We start from the raw sequence: 14067 nt of genomic DNA, 5'->3' as shown, positions 1-14067 counted from the left end.
GTCACAATGTTAAAGCCAAACTTGGTACAAAGCAACAAGAGACTGATATGCCCAGGCAGTTGTGTAAACAGCTCTTCTTTCTTTCTGGGCAGTTTTTGCCTTACTGCACTGCTGTTAGCGCTTTGGTGGGAGGGTGTTAATGGGTACCCAGCTCAGCTGCTGCGGGACAGGGGGGCACAGGGAGCAGGGCTGCTCTCACTGCCGGCTGCAGCATGGCAAGGAGCATAATAAACTCTGCAAGTTTTAAACACCTCTTGTGTGCTCTGTGTTTGGAAGGGGGAGTAGGGGATGAGTGGTGGCTCTGGGAGGCACCAAGAGGCACGTGGAGGGGTCGTGAGGGGACAAACACAGGCATCAAGAGGGAAAACAAGCGGGCCTGGGCCATGCTGAAATGCACACGGCTGTCTCTGGGCACTAAAACCCACTCTGGATTTAGGAGTGCACACCCACAGCTGTGCACAGTTCAACTCAACAGCAATGTGAAAAAAGTAAGAGGATGAACAGCTGAGGCTGTCCGAGGGCTGGCCATTTCACAGTCTGCCCTCTTCCCCCAAAGTGGAATATAATTCACCCATCAGGAGGGAGATGACGTTGACAGCAGGACTGAGCCAAGGGGCCACAGGCAGCAGCTTGGTCCTCTGGCTCCAGCAGCTGAATTTGTTCCTGTGACTGTGCCCAGGGCCACACTTGGGCCACCCACCGCCCACCCAGGCTGGATCCATCTAGGTCTCCCAGGGGAGCAGGTCCCAAAGCTGGACTCAAGGGAGTCCTGAGAAGAGGCAACAGTGTGAGCACTGGATGCAGAGGAAGATTGAGGGGCGCGTCATGGACAGGGGCCTGGGTCAGGGACATGGACAGTGCAGGGGAAGGGGCAATGGGCAGGAGCTAAGACAGGGAGCATGCAGGGTGTGAAGGAGCTGATGGCCACCACCACTAGGCACCTGGCTGGAGGGGGACGCCTGCCCACCCATCCCATGCCAGATTTGGCTCTGCAAGGGGGATGTGTCCCGGACGCCCCCCACACACACACACAAGCCAGGGCAGACTGCCCACATCCCCACTCACCCATGTCACGCATGGCCAGGGAGGGGCCAGCATGAGTGAACATTAACCACCAAGGCAGTGTTGAGGACTCCCTGGCAGCGTGGCTCCCAGTAGCACCCACACGGCCACAAATGAGGAGGTTCCGTGCCCGCTACCACCTCCTGGTAGGTCTAGCGTGGCGTGGTGGGGTCCCACATGGCAGCATGGGCACTGGCAGCAAGCCCCAGGGTAGTGCTGGGAGGCACCAGCCAGGCTGGACGCATGGCCAGCCAGCCAGGGGCTGCCCTGGGGTGAGTGAGGGGCTGGGGAGGTGCAGAGGGTGATGGGCATGCTCAGGACCTGCCCCTGTAGCCCTGCTACCCCCTGAAGATTCAATGATGCTGAAGGCCAGGAGATCTCTTGCCACCTGGGGCTGCCCTGGCTCATCTCTCTTGTCCCCTCAGGGTGTTTTCTGCTTGTCCCCCATGGCAGCAGGGAACTACTGCCCACATGCCTTCGCGCAGGGGCTGCACTCACAGCCATACTGAGTGTGTGGCCGGTTGACACACTTGTCACCAGCTGCCACCAGGATCAAGGCATATCCCTGCCCCCACATGCACTGCAGAGCCAGCCCAGCTGTGGGTACGGAAGGGAAGCCATGGATGGCCTTCACCCCTTCTGCTGGGGCTGAGGTTGTGGAAGCCTTCTCTTCCTCCTCCTCTCCCCTGGGCTGCCCCACACCCTTGAACTTCTGTGTGCAGTGGTGGCATGGCCTGACAGGCACATGGCACAGCATGATACGGCTGGGCTCTCAGGAGCTGGGCTGGAGGCTCAGTCTACTGCCCATCCCTGTGGCCTTTGGGCCCCTTGGCCCAGCCTCTGGACACAGGATGGGTTCGAGGATGCTCACCTCCACCTGCCTCCAGCCCAAGGATGACAGGGAGCTGCCTGTGGACTGTGGGGAGTCAGGCTGGGAGGGAGCCCCAGCTGCGGCCCTGGCCCTGGAGGAACCATGCAGGCTAGTGCTGAGCACACCAAGCAGCATCCTGCGGGATGAGGAGATCCCTGCAGGTGATGAGGTGAGGGACCCTCCCGCCAGCATGGAGACCCCACTCTCACCTCCCCTGCACTGCAGAGCCATGGCCGCTGTCCTGCCAGGAACTGTTCCAGTTCGAGGCCAGATGGGTGACATTGCCCTGTCCCTGGGGACAGCCACCTCAGCAGCATCTCTTGGGGGGGGGTGCCAGGGGGAGGATGCTCAGGGAGACATCTCAGAAGGATTTTCAGAGTGAGGATGCTTGGGGGGAGCATCTTGGGAGGCTGCTGGGGGGCCTGGGAGCTTGAGGATACCCCTCAGGAGCATGCTTGGGGGGCAGGGGGGATGCTTGGGGACAGCTTTTGGGAGGACACTCAGGTGGGAGGAGGTTTCTTGAGAGGATGCTGGGTGTGGGGGGAGGGGTAGGATGGGGGGAGCAGGGTGTGTGTTTCTGTGTGTGTGAGTGCACTTTGGGAGACCTCTTGCTGGGGTGTGCTTGGGTTGGGGGAAAGGAGGATGCTTGGGGGTGGAGCTCTTGGTGGGGGTGCTCGGGGCAGGATGATCAGAATTAGCCTGCCAGCCCTCGCTGAGACCTCTCTGCCCCAGCTGGGCCCCCACCTGCCCCCCCGGCTGACACAGCAGCCATGGCACCTGCTGTACTGCAGTGGACAGGACGGCTTCAGCCTGCAGACCCTGTACCGGTGCGGGGCCCAGATGGGCTCCCTGGCCCTGCTGCTCATCAGGGACATGGAGGCACAGGTATGGGCAGGCCCTCCCCTGCCCCACTGCCCCATGGTGCTGCGGGCATTGAACCTGGTGTCACCCGGGGCTGGTCACAGCCCTGCTGCTGATAGGATGAGGGATGCATTCTGGCACTGGGGAGTCCCACCGAGCCCTGCAGCATGGGGCACCTCACCCCCCACACTCCCTCAATCCCTCTTCACTCTCTGTCCCCCCCAGGCCTTCAGTGTCTTCTCTGCCACCACCATTTGCTGCAGCAATGGCTTCTATGGGACGGGGGAGACCTTCCTCTTCTCCTTCTCTCCGGAGCTAAAGGTGGGGGTGGCAGGCTTTAGCCACAGGGTGCCAGCCACAGGGTGCCACTGGGTTGGGGTGGCCCTGGGACCTAGCCACACCAGGCAGTCCCCAGGATGCTGGGGAAGGGTCTGGGGTGATATGTCCAGACTTGGCTGGGCATGGGTGAAGCTCCCTGGGGGGGGGGGTGTCCCTGTAGCCCCAAGGGTTTGTTCAGGGCTGGGGGTAGAAGGCAAATCCCAGCTGGCCGCGTTGGGAGGTGGGGCTCAGGGAAGGGGATCCTGCCCAGCTCAGTGTCACGGGGGCCTCTCCGCATGTCAGGGCAGTCAAAGACCAGCCTTGGTGGGATGTGGAGGCAGCTCAGCCACATCTGCCTGCATGGCAGGGGGTGTGTGTGTGTGTGTGTCCATGCATGTGATGAGGCGAGTGGCAGCTGTCCTCTGGAGTGGGGGCCGCAGGGCTGCTGGGGAGGATGGGCCAGCACCAAGATGGTTCCCACAGGCTTGGGCAGGTCTTCCTCTGGAGAAGCAGGACACTGTGGGGACAGGCAAAGCCAGCTTTGCTCAGCAGCCCCCAGGTGTCCCTCACAGGACAGTGACAAGGATGGGGACAGGGACACTGGGCCCCAGCCACCAGTCCTGGCCAACTACTGTCCCCATGCAGGTGTTCAGGTGGACAGGCAGGAACAACTTCTTCATGAAGGGGGATGTGGACCTGCTGATGGTCGGTGGGGGCAGGTAGGAGCTGTGCTGGCAGCTTTAGCAGTCCACAGGGTGCCCAGTCCTGATGGCCACCGGGGCCACGATCTGAGCCCAGGTTGCCTTGCGGAGCCAGGTCTGGGTGGTTTGAAGCCAGAAACACTGGTGGAGGTTGTCCAGCAGCACTGGCCATTTCATCCTCCCTGACCCTGTTGCCAGCAGCCCTGCCCACCCGCTGCCTGTGGGCAGGGTGGCAGTCCCAAGGGTGGCTGCTGATCTTGTCCCCATTTTGCTCATCCCTTTTGCCTGGCATCCTCAGCAGGAGCGCACCCAGGAATGGGAACAGGGAGGTGGTTGGTCCCCCAGGGGGTGGCTGAGAAGGTCTCCAGGCATGGTGGAGGCAGGTGAGGGGACCCTCAGCTGTTGGCACCTTCCCAGTGGTAGATGTGGGCTGTGGCTGGATGGAGACCTGCACCACGGGGGCAACCACCCCTGCAAGACCTTCGACAATGAGACCCTCTCACCGCGGGAGGAGTTCTGTGTCCAGGACCTGGAAGTGTGGGGGCTGGCCTGACCCTGTGGCCCACACCTGGGACAAAGATGGCATCAGGAGGACACTATGGGACAGATGTGCACAGCTGTTCCCTGCCAGCACCCACCAAGCCTGCCAGACAGCGCACAGCCTCACCCCTGCCTCCCTCCACCCTGTCCCCACCAATGTCCTCATTTCACATGCCAACAGCCAGAGGGCAGTGTGATTGGGACAGGCTGCAGTGGGATCTCAGCCCCCTGCAGTGCTGTTGTCACCACATCGAGGTCCCTGGGGTGGCTGCAGGACAGCCCCCCCTCCCCCACCACTGATGACCCTGCCTGGCTGGGACAATGCAGAACGGACCAGGGAGGAGGTGCGTGTCGGGGTCAAGCACTGCAGGGTCCCTAAGTGGAGGAGCGAGCTTCCAGAGCAGCATGATGCTGGGAAGACCCAGGAAGCCTCTGCCCCACCAGGGCTGGCAGGGGATACCACTCCTCAATAAACAGGCAGAGCTGTGCTCCCAGCCTGGTCTTTGCCATGGAAGCAGGAATGGTGCCGTGAAGTTGTGCAAAGCAAGTGGTGGGGAGCAGGCCAGGAGCTGTGAGACCCCTGGCCGTGCCCCATCCCAGCCCGGGGCTGTGTCCCCACAGCAAACACAGGGGGGGTCAGCCCAGAAGTCTGCAGGAACCCGTCTCCCCTCTGCCAGAGTCCACACTCTGTCCATTCTGTCACATCCTGAAGACCAGGGGCTTCCTTCTCAGGGGTGTCCAGGCTACGCTGGGTATCTTGCCCCAACCTGCTCCCAATAGGGAGGGGGACAACAAAAGCCCTCCCTGGTCCCCTTCCCACCTCCCTCCAGGACGTGCTGCCTCTTGCCTGGTTGCCGCTCCTTCCTGGACACTGGGCCAGCTCTCCTCTTCCATCATCCCTGCCCAAGTAGCAGGACCAGCCCCAGGTGTGGGATTCAAGGCAGAGGTGGGTAGCCCAGGAGTTTTCATGGGAGGATGAGGACAAGGACCTGCCTGGTATGGCCACATTTGATTTATTTATTTTGGGAGCATGGCCAGACACTAAGCTGAAGCATCATTCCATGACCTCACTCCCTTGTCAGCTCCTACCCTAAACCTGCCATTTTGTGAAGCCTGGATCCCTTTGAGCCCAGGCTGCAGGACTGTACATGCACACCCCCATACTACGTGTACCTGCACTGAACCTCGTCAGCCATTTCCCTGCTGATTCCACCTCCCATGGCCCTTGGGAGATGCTCTGTGGTTGACTTCTTTCTCTCCTCATGCTATTTGACTACTCGTTCCCTTTCTGAAGTCATTGACTGAGCTGGCAAGCAGCCCCAGCGATGGAGCTGACCCCATCCTCCTGCTTCCCCCTGGCTCCTCCTCCTGCCCATGCCTCACTGCCTGCTTCCCTCTGAGGCAGAAACTGCCTGGACACAGCCACCAGCATGGCCCTGGGACCACCTGATGGGTGTTGAAGGACGTCAGGAGCTGCTGCCTCCTTCAGCTACTCCAAGCCCAGGACCCTCCTGCCCAGCCACTGGAGCCCAGTGTCTACCCAAGAGATGCGGCTACCTCACTCTGCCTGGCCCCCTGCCCACACCCTGGTCCTCTTCTCCCCACCACAGCCCCCCACATGCCAGATGGTTCAGCTTAAAGTTTGACTGCAAATGACACCCTCTCCATCCCCTGACACCCGGTTTGGGGATGATACTGCTACTTGCTCCCCCAGCAGCCAGCACTGGGACCTCCACCTGCTCCAGTAGCTGACACCACAGGCCAGGGGTGCCTACAGTCCCCATCTGATGCCAGTTGCTGGCCCCAAGCCCACTCACACCAGTCTCTCCAGCAGCTGGCACCTGGTCCTTGAAGCACATCTCCACACAGGTAACATGAGATAAAGGCAGACAAGAAGGGATTTAAGATAACAGGACAGAAGACAAGACAGATCGGGCACAGGGCTCAGGCAGGCAACACACTGACTGGCCCTGTTCCACACGCAGCCCTGTGATACCCCATGTTTGCCTTCCCATGCTTAATCCTTCCCTCCCTCCTCTGCTTGCAGAGTCCCACCGACCCCTCCAGCGTTCCACACCCACGAGGGACCTGCAGCTGGATGCCCTACCAGCTGCAAAGTCCCAGTTGCCTGTAGCTTCTTAAGTCATCAGTTAGTGGGGCTGAGGTTTGTCTCCCTTTCTGTATCCTCCCAGCTGAAAAAAAATCACCATTCTCCTGCTCCCCACGCCCTTCCCAAGGAGTGCCACTGACTGGGCCTGTCCCCAGCACCCCCCTGACTCCATGTTGGGAGGGCTGGCTCATGGTGGCATTGTCTGTGGCTCTTCTGACCAGGTGCCCTGAGGGGAGCAGACCCTTCCATTCCCACTGTGGCTGCTCAGGGCGCCTGACCTGGTAGCACCCAGCACCCCCTGATAAAATGCGCTGTGCAGCACCATCCCCTGGGGACCTTGATGTACCATATAGTGCCCACGTGTCTTCCTCACCAAGGCCACTCGCTGAAGTGCGATGTTTGCCGCTGTCAACAGAGCCTGCAAGCGTAGGTGGAGGCACACAGCAGAGCCACTGAATTACCACGAGCACCCCACACCCCGGGGTGCCATGGGGCTGGCAGCCTGTGGCCCCCACCTTCAGCTCTGCGAGAAGAGGAGGAACATCTCCCCCACCCCATAGAAGGTGTTACTGCAGCAAATGGTGGTGGCAGCACAGAAGGCAAGGAAGGCGCAAGTCATCACCAAACAAACTGGGGAAAGGCTGCAACAACGCTTGCCCCCACAGGAAGCTTCCAGGGACCGTTCCTCTTGACAGGCCTCTCAGCACTGCCTCACCCCTCGCACACATCCCGTGACTTCAGGCCTATTTCATATTTCTGCCAGTAGCGCTGGGGCATGATCACAGAATCACAGTCTGGTTGAGGCTGGAAGTACCTCTGGTGAACACCTGGTCCAACCCCATCAGGGCCATCCAGAGCCAGCTGCCCAGGACCATTTCCAGGCAGCTTTTGAGTACACCCATGGATGGGGAATCCACCACCTCCCTGGGCACCCTGTGCCAGTGCTCAGTCACCCTGACAGTGGAAAAGTGTTTCCTGATGTTCAGAGGGACCCTCCTGTGTGTTGGTGTGTGCCCCTGGTCCTGTCCCTGGGCACCACTGGGAAGAACCTGGCTCCATCCTCTCAGCACCCTCCCTGCAGATATTGATGGGATCCCCCAGAGCCTGGTCCGCCCCAGGCTGACCAGTGCCAGTGCCCTCTCCTCGTAGCAGAGGTACTCCAGTTCCTTCATCACCTCCATGGCCCTTCGCTGGACTCTCTCCAGTCTGTCTCTGGTCTTTCATCCTGGGGAGGGCAGGACTGGACCCAGCACTCCAGGAGTGGCCTCAGCAGTTCTGGACAGAGGGGAAGAATCACCTCCCTCCCCTGCTGTGACACTGCTCCTGAGGCAGCCCAGGATACCATTGCCATACTTTGCTGCTCATGGTCAACTCGTGTCTCCACCAGGACCTCTAGATCCTCTTCTGCCAAGCTGCTTCCCAGGTGGGTGGCCCCCAGCACATACTGGTGAACGAGTCTAATCCTCTCCAGGTGCAGGACTTTGTACTTCTTGTTGAACTTCATGAGGTTCCTTATCAGCCCATTTCTCCAGCCCAGCAAGGTCCCTCTGGAGGGCAGCATGACTCTCTGGTGTATCAGCCACTCCTCCTCACTTGGTGTCATCTACAAACTTGCTGAGGGTGGACCCTGTCCTATCATCCAGATCAGTAACGAAGACTACTGGAACTGCACCCAGTATTGACCCCTGGGGAACACCAACTAGCCTCCATCTACATTTTGTGCCACTGATCAACCACCCTCCAGGCCCAGTCCAGTTTTCAGTCCTCCCCCTGTCTGCTCATCCAGACCCTAATTCAAGAGCTTGTTGAGGGAGACAATCTCCACTGCTCACCCCTGAGCTCCCAGGCCAGCAATTCCATCGTAGAAGGTGGTCAGGTTGGTCAAGCATGACTTCACTTTTCCTGCACAATAGTTGAAGCAGCACCTGAAGCCAAGCTGGCCACTGTAAGGATGCCAAAGTCAGAGCCCTACCTGCTCTGCCCAGGCATGACAACAGCTGGCGGTGGCAGTTCCACCACAAAGCACCAGGAGAGGATGGATCCTCCATCCCAGCACAACCTCCAGGAGGCTCCCACCCCATAGTTCCTTACAGCTGAGCTGGCTCCACTGCCGCTACCGCTCACACTGCACGGGAGTAAGCATAAAGTATGAAACCATCTCCTCAACCTGGAAGATCTGCACTTCCACAGAGCAGCATTTGTCCTTTAGAAATACATTTGGCTGTTTATAAGTGTGCAGTGAGACAGTCTTTAATAAAGTTCACGCACTGCAATTCCTTAAAAGAATAGTAAAATCAATTGTTTATAAATTTATTCTTAGTCCAGAGAGGCTCAGATTAACATGTTTGAAAAAAAGAAATGCTCTGCCTCAGAACTTAACATTAAGTACAAATTTTGCTTAAACATAAGCAAAAAATATTTCCCAATTATAAAGTGCACCTTTTATAACAGATTCAAAACAAACCCAAGCAACAATAACAAAATTACGTTATTCTTAACAATACTTGATTTTACATAGATAAGGAAGGATAAATGCCTTCACTCTATGATGATGCTATTTCTTGAAGCATAATAGTAAGTTCTTTAAAAGCTTTTAAAGAGGTCACAACCCCTTCTAACAGATATCTGGTACAACTGCAGATCTGAAATACTGTTAAAGAAATGAACAGCAGAGGTGGCGCCACATCACCTTCAGACACGTGAGCACAGGTACATGAGAAAGCAGCAGAGCGAATAAGCGAATAACCAGACATCTGGTTATTTCAACAAATGAAATCTGAGCAGATGAATACTCACTGTCCTTCCCCTCTGCCTAACAGCTATCAGTTCCCATGATAAAAAGGGCAAAGTAAAGATAATCAGATATGAAGAGAGTTCTGCAGTTCTCTCACAGTGACTTCCCACTGTGCTCGGTTTCAGACACTAACCTATTTACCCACGCTTGGCTGCCAAAATTGAATGCTGAACGTTTCTTTCTCCATTTGAGATACAGAAATCCAAAGCTCATTTCAATTTCTGAGCATTACCGAACCTTGCTTTGCATTTTTAGTTTTGATGGTGGGCTTTTTCAGGCTTTTCAGTTTTATTTAATGAAAGCAGCCTTCCTCTTAGACCTGAGTAAAAGATGAGAGGACAAAAGTCTTCCTCTTTCACTTTTTCAACTGGACAGACATTTGGCAACACTCACATTAGTACTGCCAGTAAGGGAAAAATGTGAGAACTCTTATAGTTCTACAAGGGAGAGAAAAATTACACAGGAACAGCATTCAGAGATTCAGGAGAAACAGGGAAGGGACACAAGAATGGAAGGGCCCCTGAGGAGACTCTCTCCCTCGTACAGTGTAACGCAGAACCAAGGTGCGCTCGGTGCAAGGCAGAGCAGAGGCTGCAGCGTCCTCTGTGACTCACCAGCTGCACCAAGGACCAGGCACTGGCGCATCAGCCTTAAACATCTGGGCAGCTCCACTCTCCCACAGCACTCAAACAACGGACATTTTGAGCAGTTTTTGCAGTTCAGTGTAATAGTAAAAATATAACATTCAACGTATCAAAAATACACTATAAAACAATTAAAGGCTGCATGTGACTACAATGCATTGTTACTTCAATAAAAATTGTGGTCACACTTATAGCAAGAGGCCTGCATCTTCATCAGCTTTTTGAATACCGGAAAAGTAATCTTTGGTTATTAAAAAAAGATTCTCCTGTCCCCCAACTTTTATTTTTTTAGAAGGAAATTAATTTTGCTATTCTTGGAAGATGCCATTGATGGTTATTTCAAAATTCTATTTATCTCACTATATTTTCAGAAGCATACTTACTCCTCTCTTCCTCAGGTACTGAAAAAAAACCACAAACACACCAAGAACCTGAGCTGGAAGTTTTTCTGCTTACTCATGCAATACCACAATCATCTGAAGAAGGGATCAGGACTAGAAGGAACAGTAACGTGTCTTCAGCACTTCTTGTAACAATGATGAATTGCAATTTTTAAAGTTACTCTTGCTACAGAGTGCAAATACATTCAAAAATAAATGAGAATTGAGTTTGCTCTGCTGTAATAGGTTGTTAATGTTTTTTAAAAAGTCCCTTTGGAATATGCACTTCGTTTAAAGTACCTACATTAAAACATACTGTATTGTAAAATGCATTTCTGTATTGTTCTATACATTTTTACAGTCCACCCAACTGGCTTTCAAAGGAGGTGCTGCTCAGGTTTACTCATCTTCTGAAGAAGCAAAACAAATAGTGCAAAATTCAGTGTGTTACTTATCAAAAGGAAGTCTTTGTTTGCAGCTGGGCTCAGAAGCTGCCATGTGTTCATTGTCTCTTGTGTTATTCCAGCTTTCCTTCATTGGAGTTAGATGAGGGGCAACCACATCACTATCCTATTATTAAAAGTCAGAAAAAATTAGCAACAGTACATTTACTTTTGATTTCCATCCTAAAGCAGAGGAAAAGCAGCTCAGTATCAGACTTAAGAGAAAAAATAAATGCAAGGTCTGCTGAAGACATCCCAGAGATGGAAACTGCTGCAGTCAGTGGTAGCATCTGGTGGGGAGAAAAAAAGTCGTCCACATATCTGAGAAGCCTTCACCCACGGGGAGTCCACCTCTTCCTAAATTATTACCAGCAAACCTAGGAAGATCAGCAGGCCTGTGTTTTGGGCATTGGTATACGAATCGGAAACATTATTGTAAGTGTTTCCTCTGAATTGGCCACAGTATCTCATTTAAAACTGTTGCAATCCGCCAGATGTAGGTGCTTGGATGTGCCTGTCACTGTCCTAAGGTAAATAATGTCATTACAGTAACAGGTACAGGCTGGGGCAGTGGTGCTCATCCTTGCCAGATATATATGTTAACCTGGTGCTGAGGCACTGCATACACAGACAAGAAGCTTAGAAATAAGCTGATGAGATGCATGTTGTTTGTTCTGTAACATGCCATGGCCTGCGAGGTGGATATGCCAGAACTGGAAGGATCTGATTGTAGGATACAACAAAACCTCCACAAGCTACATGCAGAGAAAGCTTGCTGCTTGATACATTTGTAAAAAGCCCTTGGAGATTTTAACGTAAGCATTTCTTTTACTTTGAGGCTTGATCCCGGATAGTAGAAGATAACTGAAAAAGTGCGTGGAACTGAAGAAAGCTATTTCTTTCCCTGGTACGACCGTCAGACAAACAGAAGTGAAAGCCAAACATTAGGGGAGAAACGTAACAGCCGATTTGCCAGCACATCTATCAAACCTACTGACACTGCCAGCCTAGAAGCCCCGTAGCTTGTGCACTCAGCAGAGTGGCTCCATTAGTACTTTCTACTGAGAAAAACTTACTTGACACAACCATAACTGCTTCCCTACAACGATGGATACACTGGAAGTATCAAAACATAGTAACTTTTTTAGATGAAAGCACCCACCTTCCTGCAAGGGGGATGTGATGGGGATCCTGTATCACACATCACCAGTTTACAGCTACAATAGTTACAGGCTTCTCCACTTCTGGGAGAACACAGGAGGAATCCAAAGCAAGACACATGGACCCAGGTTCTGCTTTGGGGTCTCCCTTTCACTTGCCAGCTCAGCTCTGGTGCTGTTGCCAACACAACATGTCAGATAAGCTGTAACATTCCTTCTTCCTTCCTCACAGCTGGAAACTTGTATGTTCTGACAGCTGACAGGAAGAGAACAGATAAGGACTTCCAAGCACTCAGACTATGGACTAGTTGCCAAGAGAGTAGAGGTTTGCAGTCTTGTTCCTGCAGATATTTTCCATTCTAACCCAGAGGAAACAGACCGACAGTAAACCTCCTGGGGCACGAGTGAGTTTAACAGCTGGTGAACAAGGAAGGAAAGCAATAGAAGAACTGACCTGACCTCTTCCCTAGATCTTTTAATCCCTCAGTGCTGTTTCAGGCCTTTGTATGAGGGCATCCATGCACATCCATGCATCCATGAACTATCAAGTGTCTCTGGGGATACTCCCTTTGCTATAAAAACATAACTTTTCCTAAATTACCTAAGTTAAATCAATGCAAATCCACCACCATTTCAGTGAAACCAAAGTGCACCCAGATGCAAGCCACAATAAAACCAGAAGTGAGGTTAGTGAGGAGTGGCCCTGCCAGAAAGACAAGGCCTAAATGCCAAGTTTTGTAATTAAAGAACAAGCTTATGGACAAAGGTGAAGAGGTCTAAGAACAAGAAAAATAACGTGGATTTGTTACCTGTGGTTTGGTGAAATCCTTCTCTATACACCACTGAATAAAATACTGTTTTGCAGCTGAAACAATATCTGGATCCTGACTTCTGCAATAAACCCGGATAACCTGCTCTGCAAACCTCATGGGTAAAAGCTTTGAAACCTTTGGAATAAAAAAGAAATAAGCTTTAGTATTTCTTGGAATTCAGAGTCCACTGAACTTCAATTTTTTAATCTGAATACAAACTGAAGGCAGTAAAAAACATCCTACTACAATCCATAAGCTTTATCCAAATCAACTGTATTTTTTCCTAAGACTTCCTGGGTATTCAAGTTAAATACTGCTCATATGCAAAGGCTGTCAGGACTTCAGATTGCTGTAGTACAACACACACGGAAGACCTGCAAGGACATGGATTCTGCAACCCCTTCACAACTACTGCAAGAACTGTTATGAAGGACTGGAATCACTTCCATCACAAGCCAGTTGAGGAAAATAAAAGACTACCTGTTCTTTGCTGATCTTGACTGCCTTGGAAGGATCAGCCTTGCAATAGAAGAGAACATTATCAATGGGATTCTGTTCTTTCATTCCATAATCCATATTGATAACCTTGCATGCAAAACAAAGAAAATGGCATTTGTTAATGTTTGTCTTTAGTTTTCACACAGTAAGTCCAAAAGGATACAGACTATACTTCTGTAAATGACATTAATAAATGATTACTTAATAAAACAATCTGCTATTTGCATTTTACAGCTTTTCTTCCACCACCTTTCACTCTGAAGCTGCCAGGTGAATATTCACATTTACAGCAACTAGTTCCCAGTCACACTCTGTAATGCTCCAGTCTCAAACAGCAGAAGCATGCTGGTCCCTTGGCCAGCCTGTGCCTCCCCAAAACACACAACCTGCAGAGGCATCAGAAGAGTGTATGATTTTAAACAGGAAGTTTAGACAACATTATTTACATCTGCTTGGTACACCAATAGTTTTGTGGTCAGCAGGGAGGAGTCCACTTCCCCATGACCTCAATTTGTGAGACAAGAAAGCACAGTCAATTACTTTAACGTTAAGTAACCGCTACAATTTTACCCAGCCTGAAGTGACTCTTCAATGCAAGGGAGCTTTAGAGGTGACTTGTGATGCGCTCTATGGAAAGCCATTTGTTACCTCTTCCCAGAATTAACCAAGAACAGGGATTAAACTATTGGATACTTGCAGACTGCTCAAGCTCTCTCCTCCATCTCAGGCTCTCTTCTTCCCACCAGTGCTGGCTGGAGACTGAGCTGTGGCAGCAAGGTGCTTCATGCAGAAGACAAAATCCAGGAGTGACTGCCCTGCATCAGGCATGCAACACCAGAAGCCTGGAAGTCACTGTGCCTGTTACCTTCCCAC

General features: G+C 52.6%; 2 protein-coding genes across 2 annotated transcripts in view; one reads left to right on the top strand and one right to left on the bottom strand.

Annotated features, from left to right (window-relative positions):
* The first annotated feature begins 1685 nt into the window (after positions 1-1685).
* TLDC2 (TBC/LysM-associated domain containing 2) lies at positions 1686-4366 on the top strand. The gene is given in 7 exon segments (XM_074157612.1): positions 1686-1740; positions 1743-1801; positions 1803-2102; positions 2666-2818; positions 3020-3115; positions 3758-3831; positions 4231-4366. Coding segments are annotated over 7 exon segments (873 nt in total).
* A 4326-nt stretch (positions 4367-8692) lies between these two features.
* Positions 8693-14067, bottom strand: part of SAMHD1 (SAM and HD domain containing deoxynucleoside triphosphate triphosphohydrolase 1) — a 28251-nt gene continuing 22876 nt past the window's right edge. The window contains exons 14-16 of the mRNA XM_074156905.1: positions 13177-13281; positions 12694-12831; positions 8693-10851 (exon numbers count right to left, since the gene is read on the bottom strand). Coding sequence (XP_074013006.1) covers positions 10729-10851; positions 12694-12831; positions 13177-13281 — 366 coding nt within the window. The 3' untranslated portion in view covers positions 8693-10728. The remainder of the gene's footprint in view (positions 10852-12693; positions 12832-13176; positions 13282-14067) is intronic.

The sequence above is a fragment of the Numenius arquata genome, chromosome 12 (genome assembly GCF_964106895.1).
Source record: "Numenius arquata chromosome 12, bNumArq3.hap1.1, whole genome shotgun sequence".
NCBI lineage: Eukaryota > Metazoa > Chordata > Aves > Charadriiformes > Scolopacidae > Numenius > Numenius arquata.
This window is presented reverse-complemented; position numbering and strand designations above follow the sequence as displayed.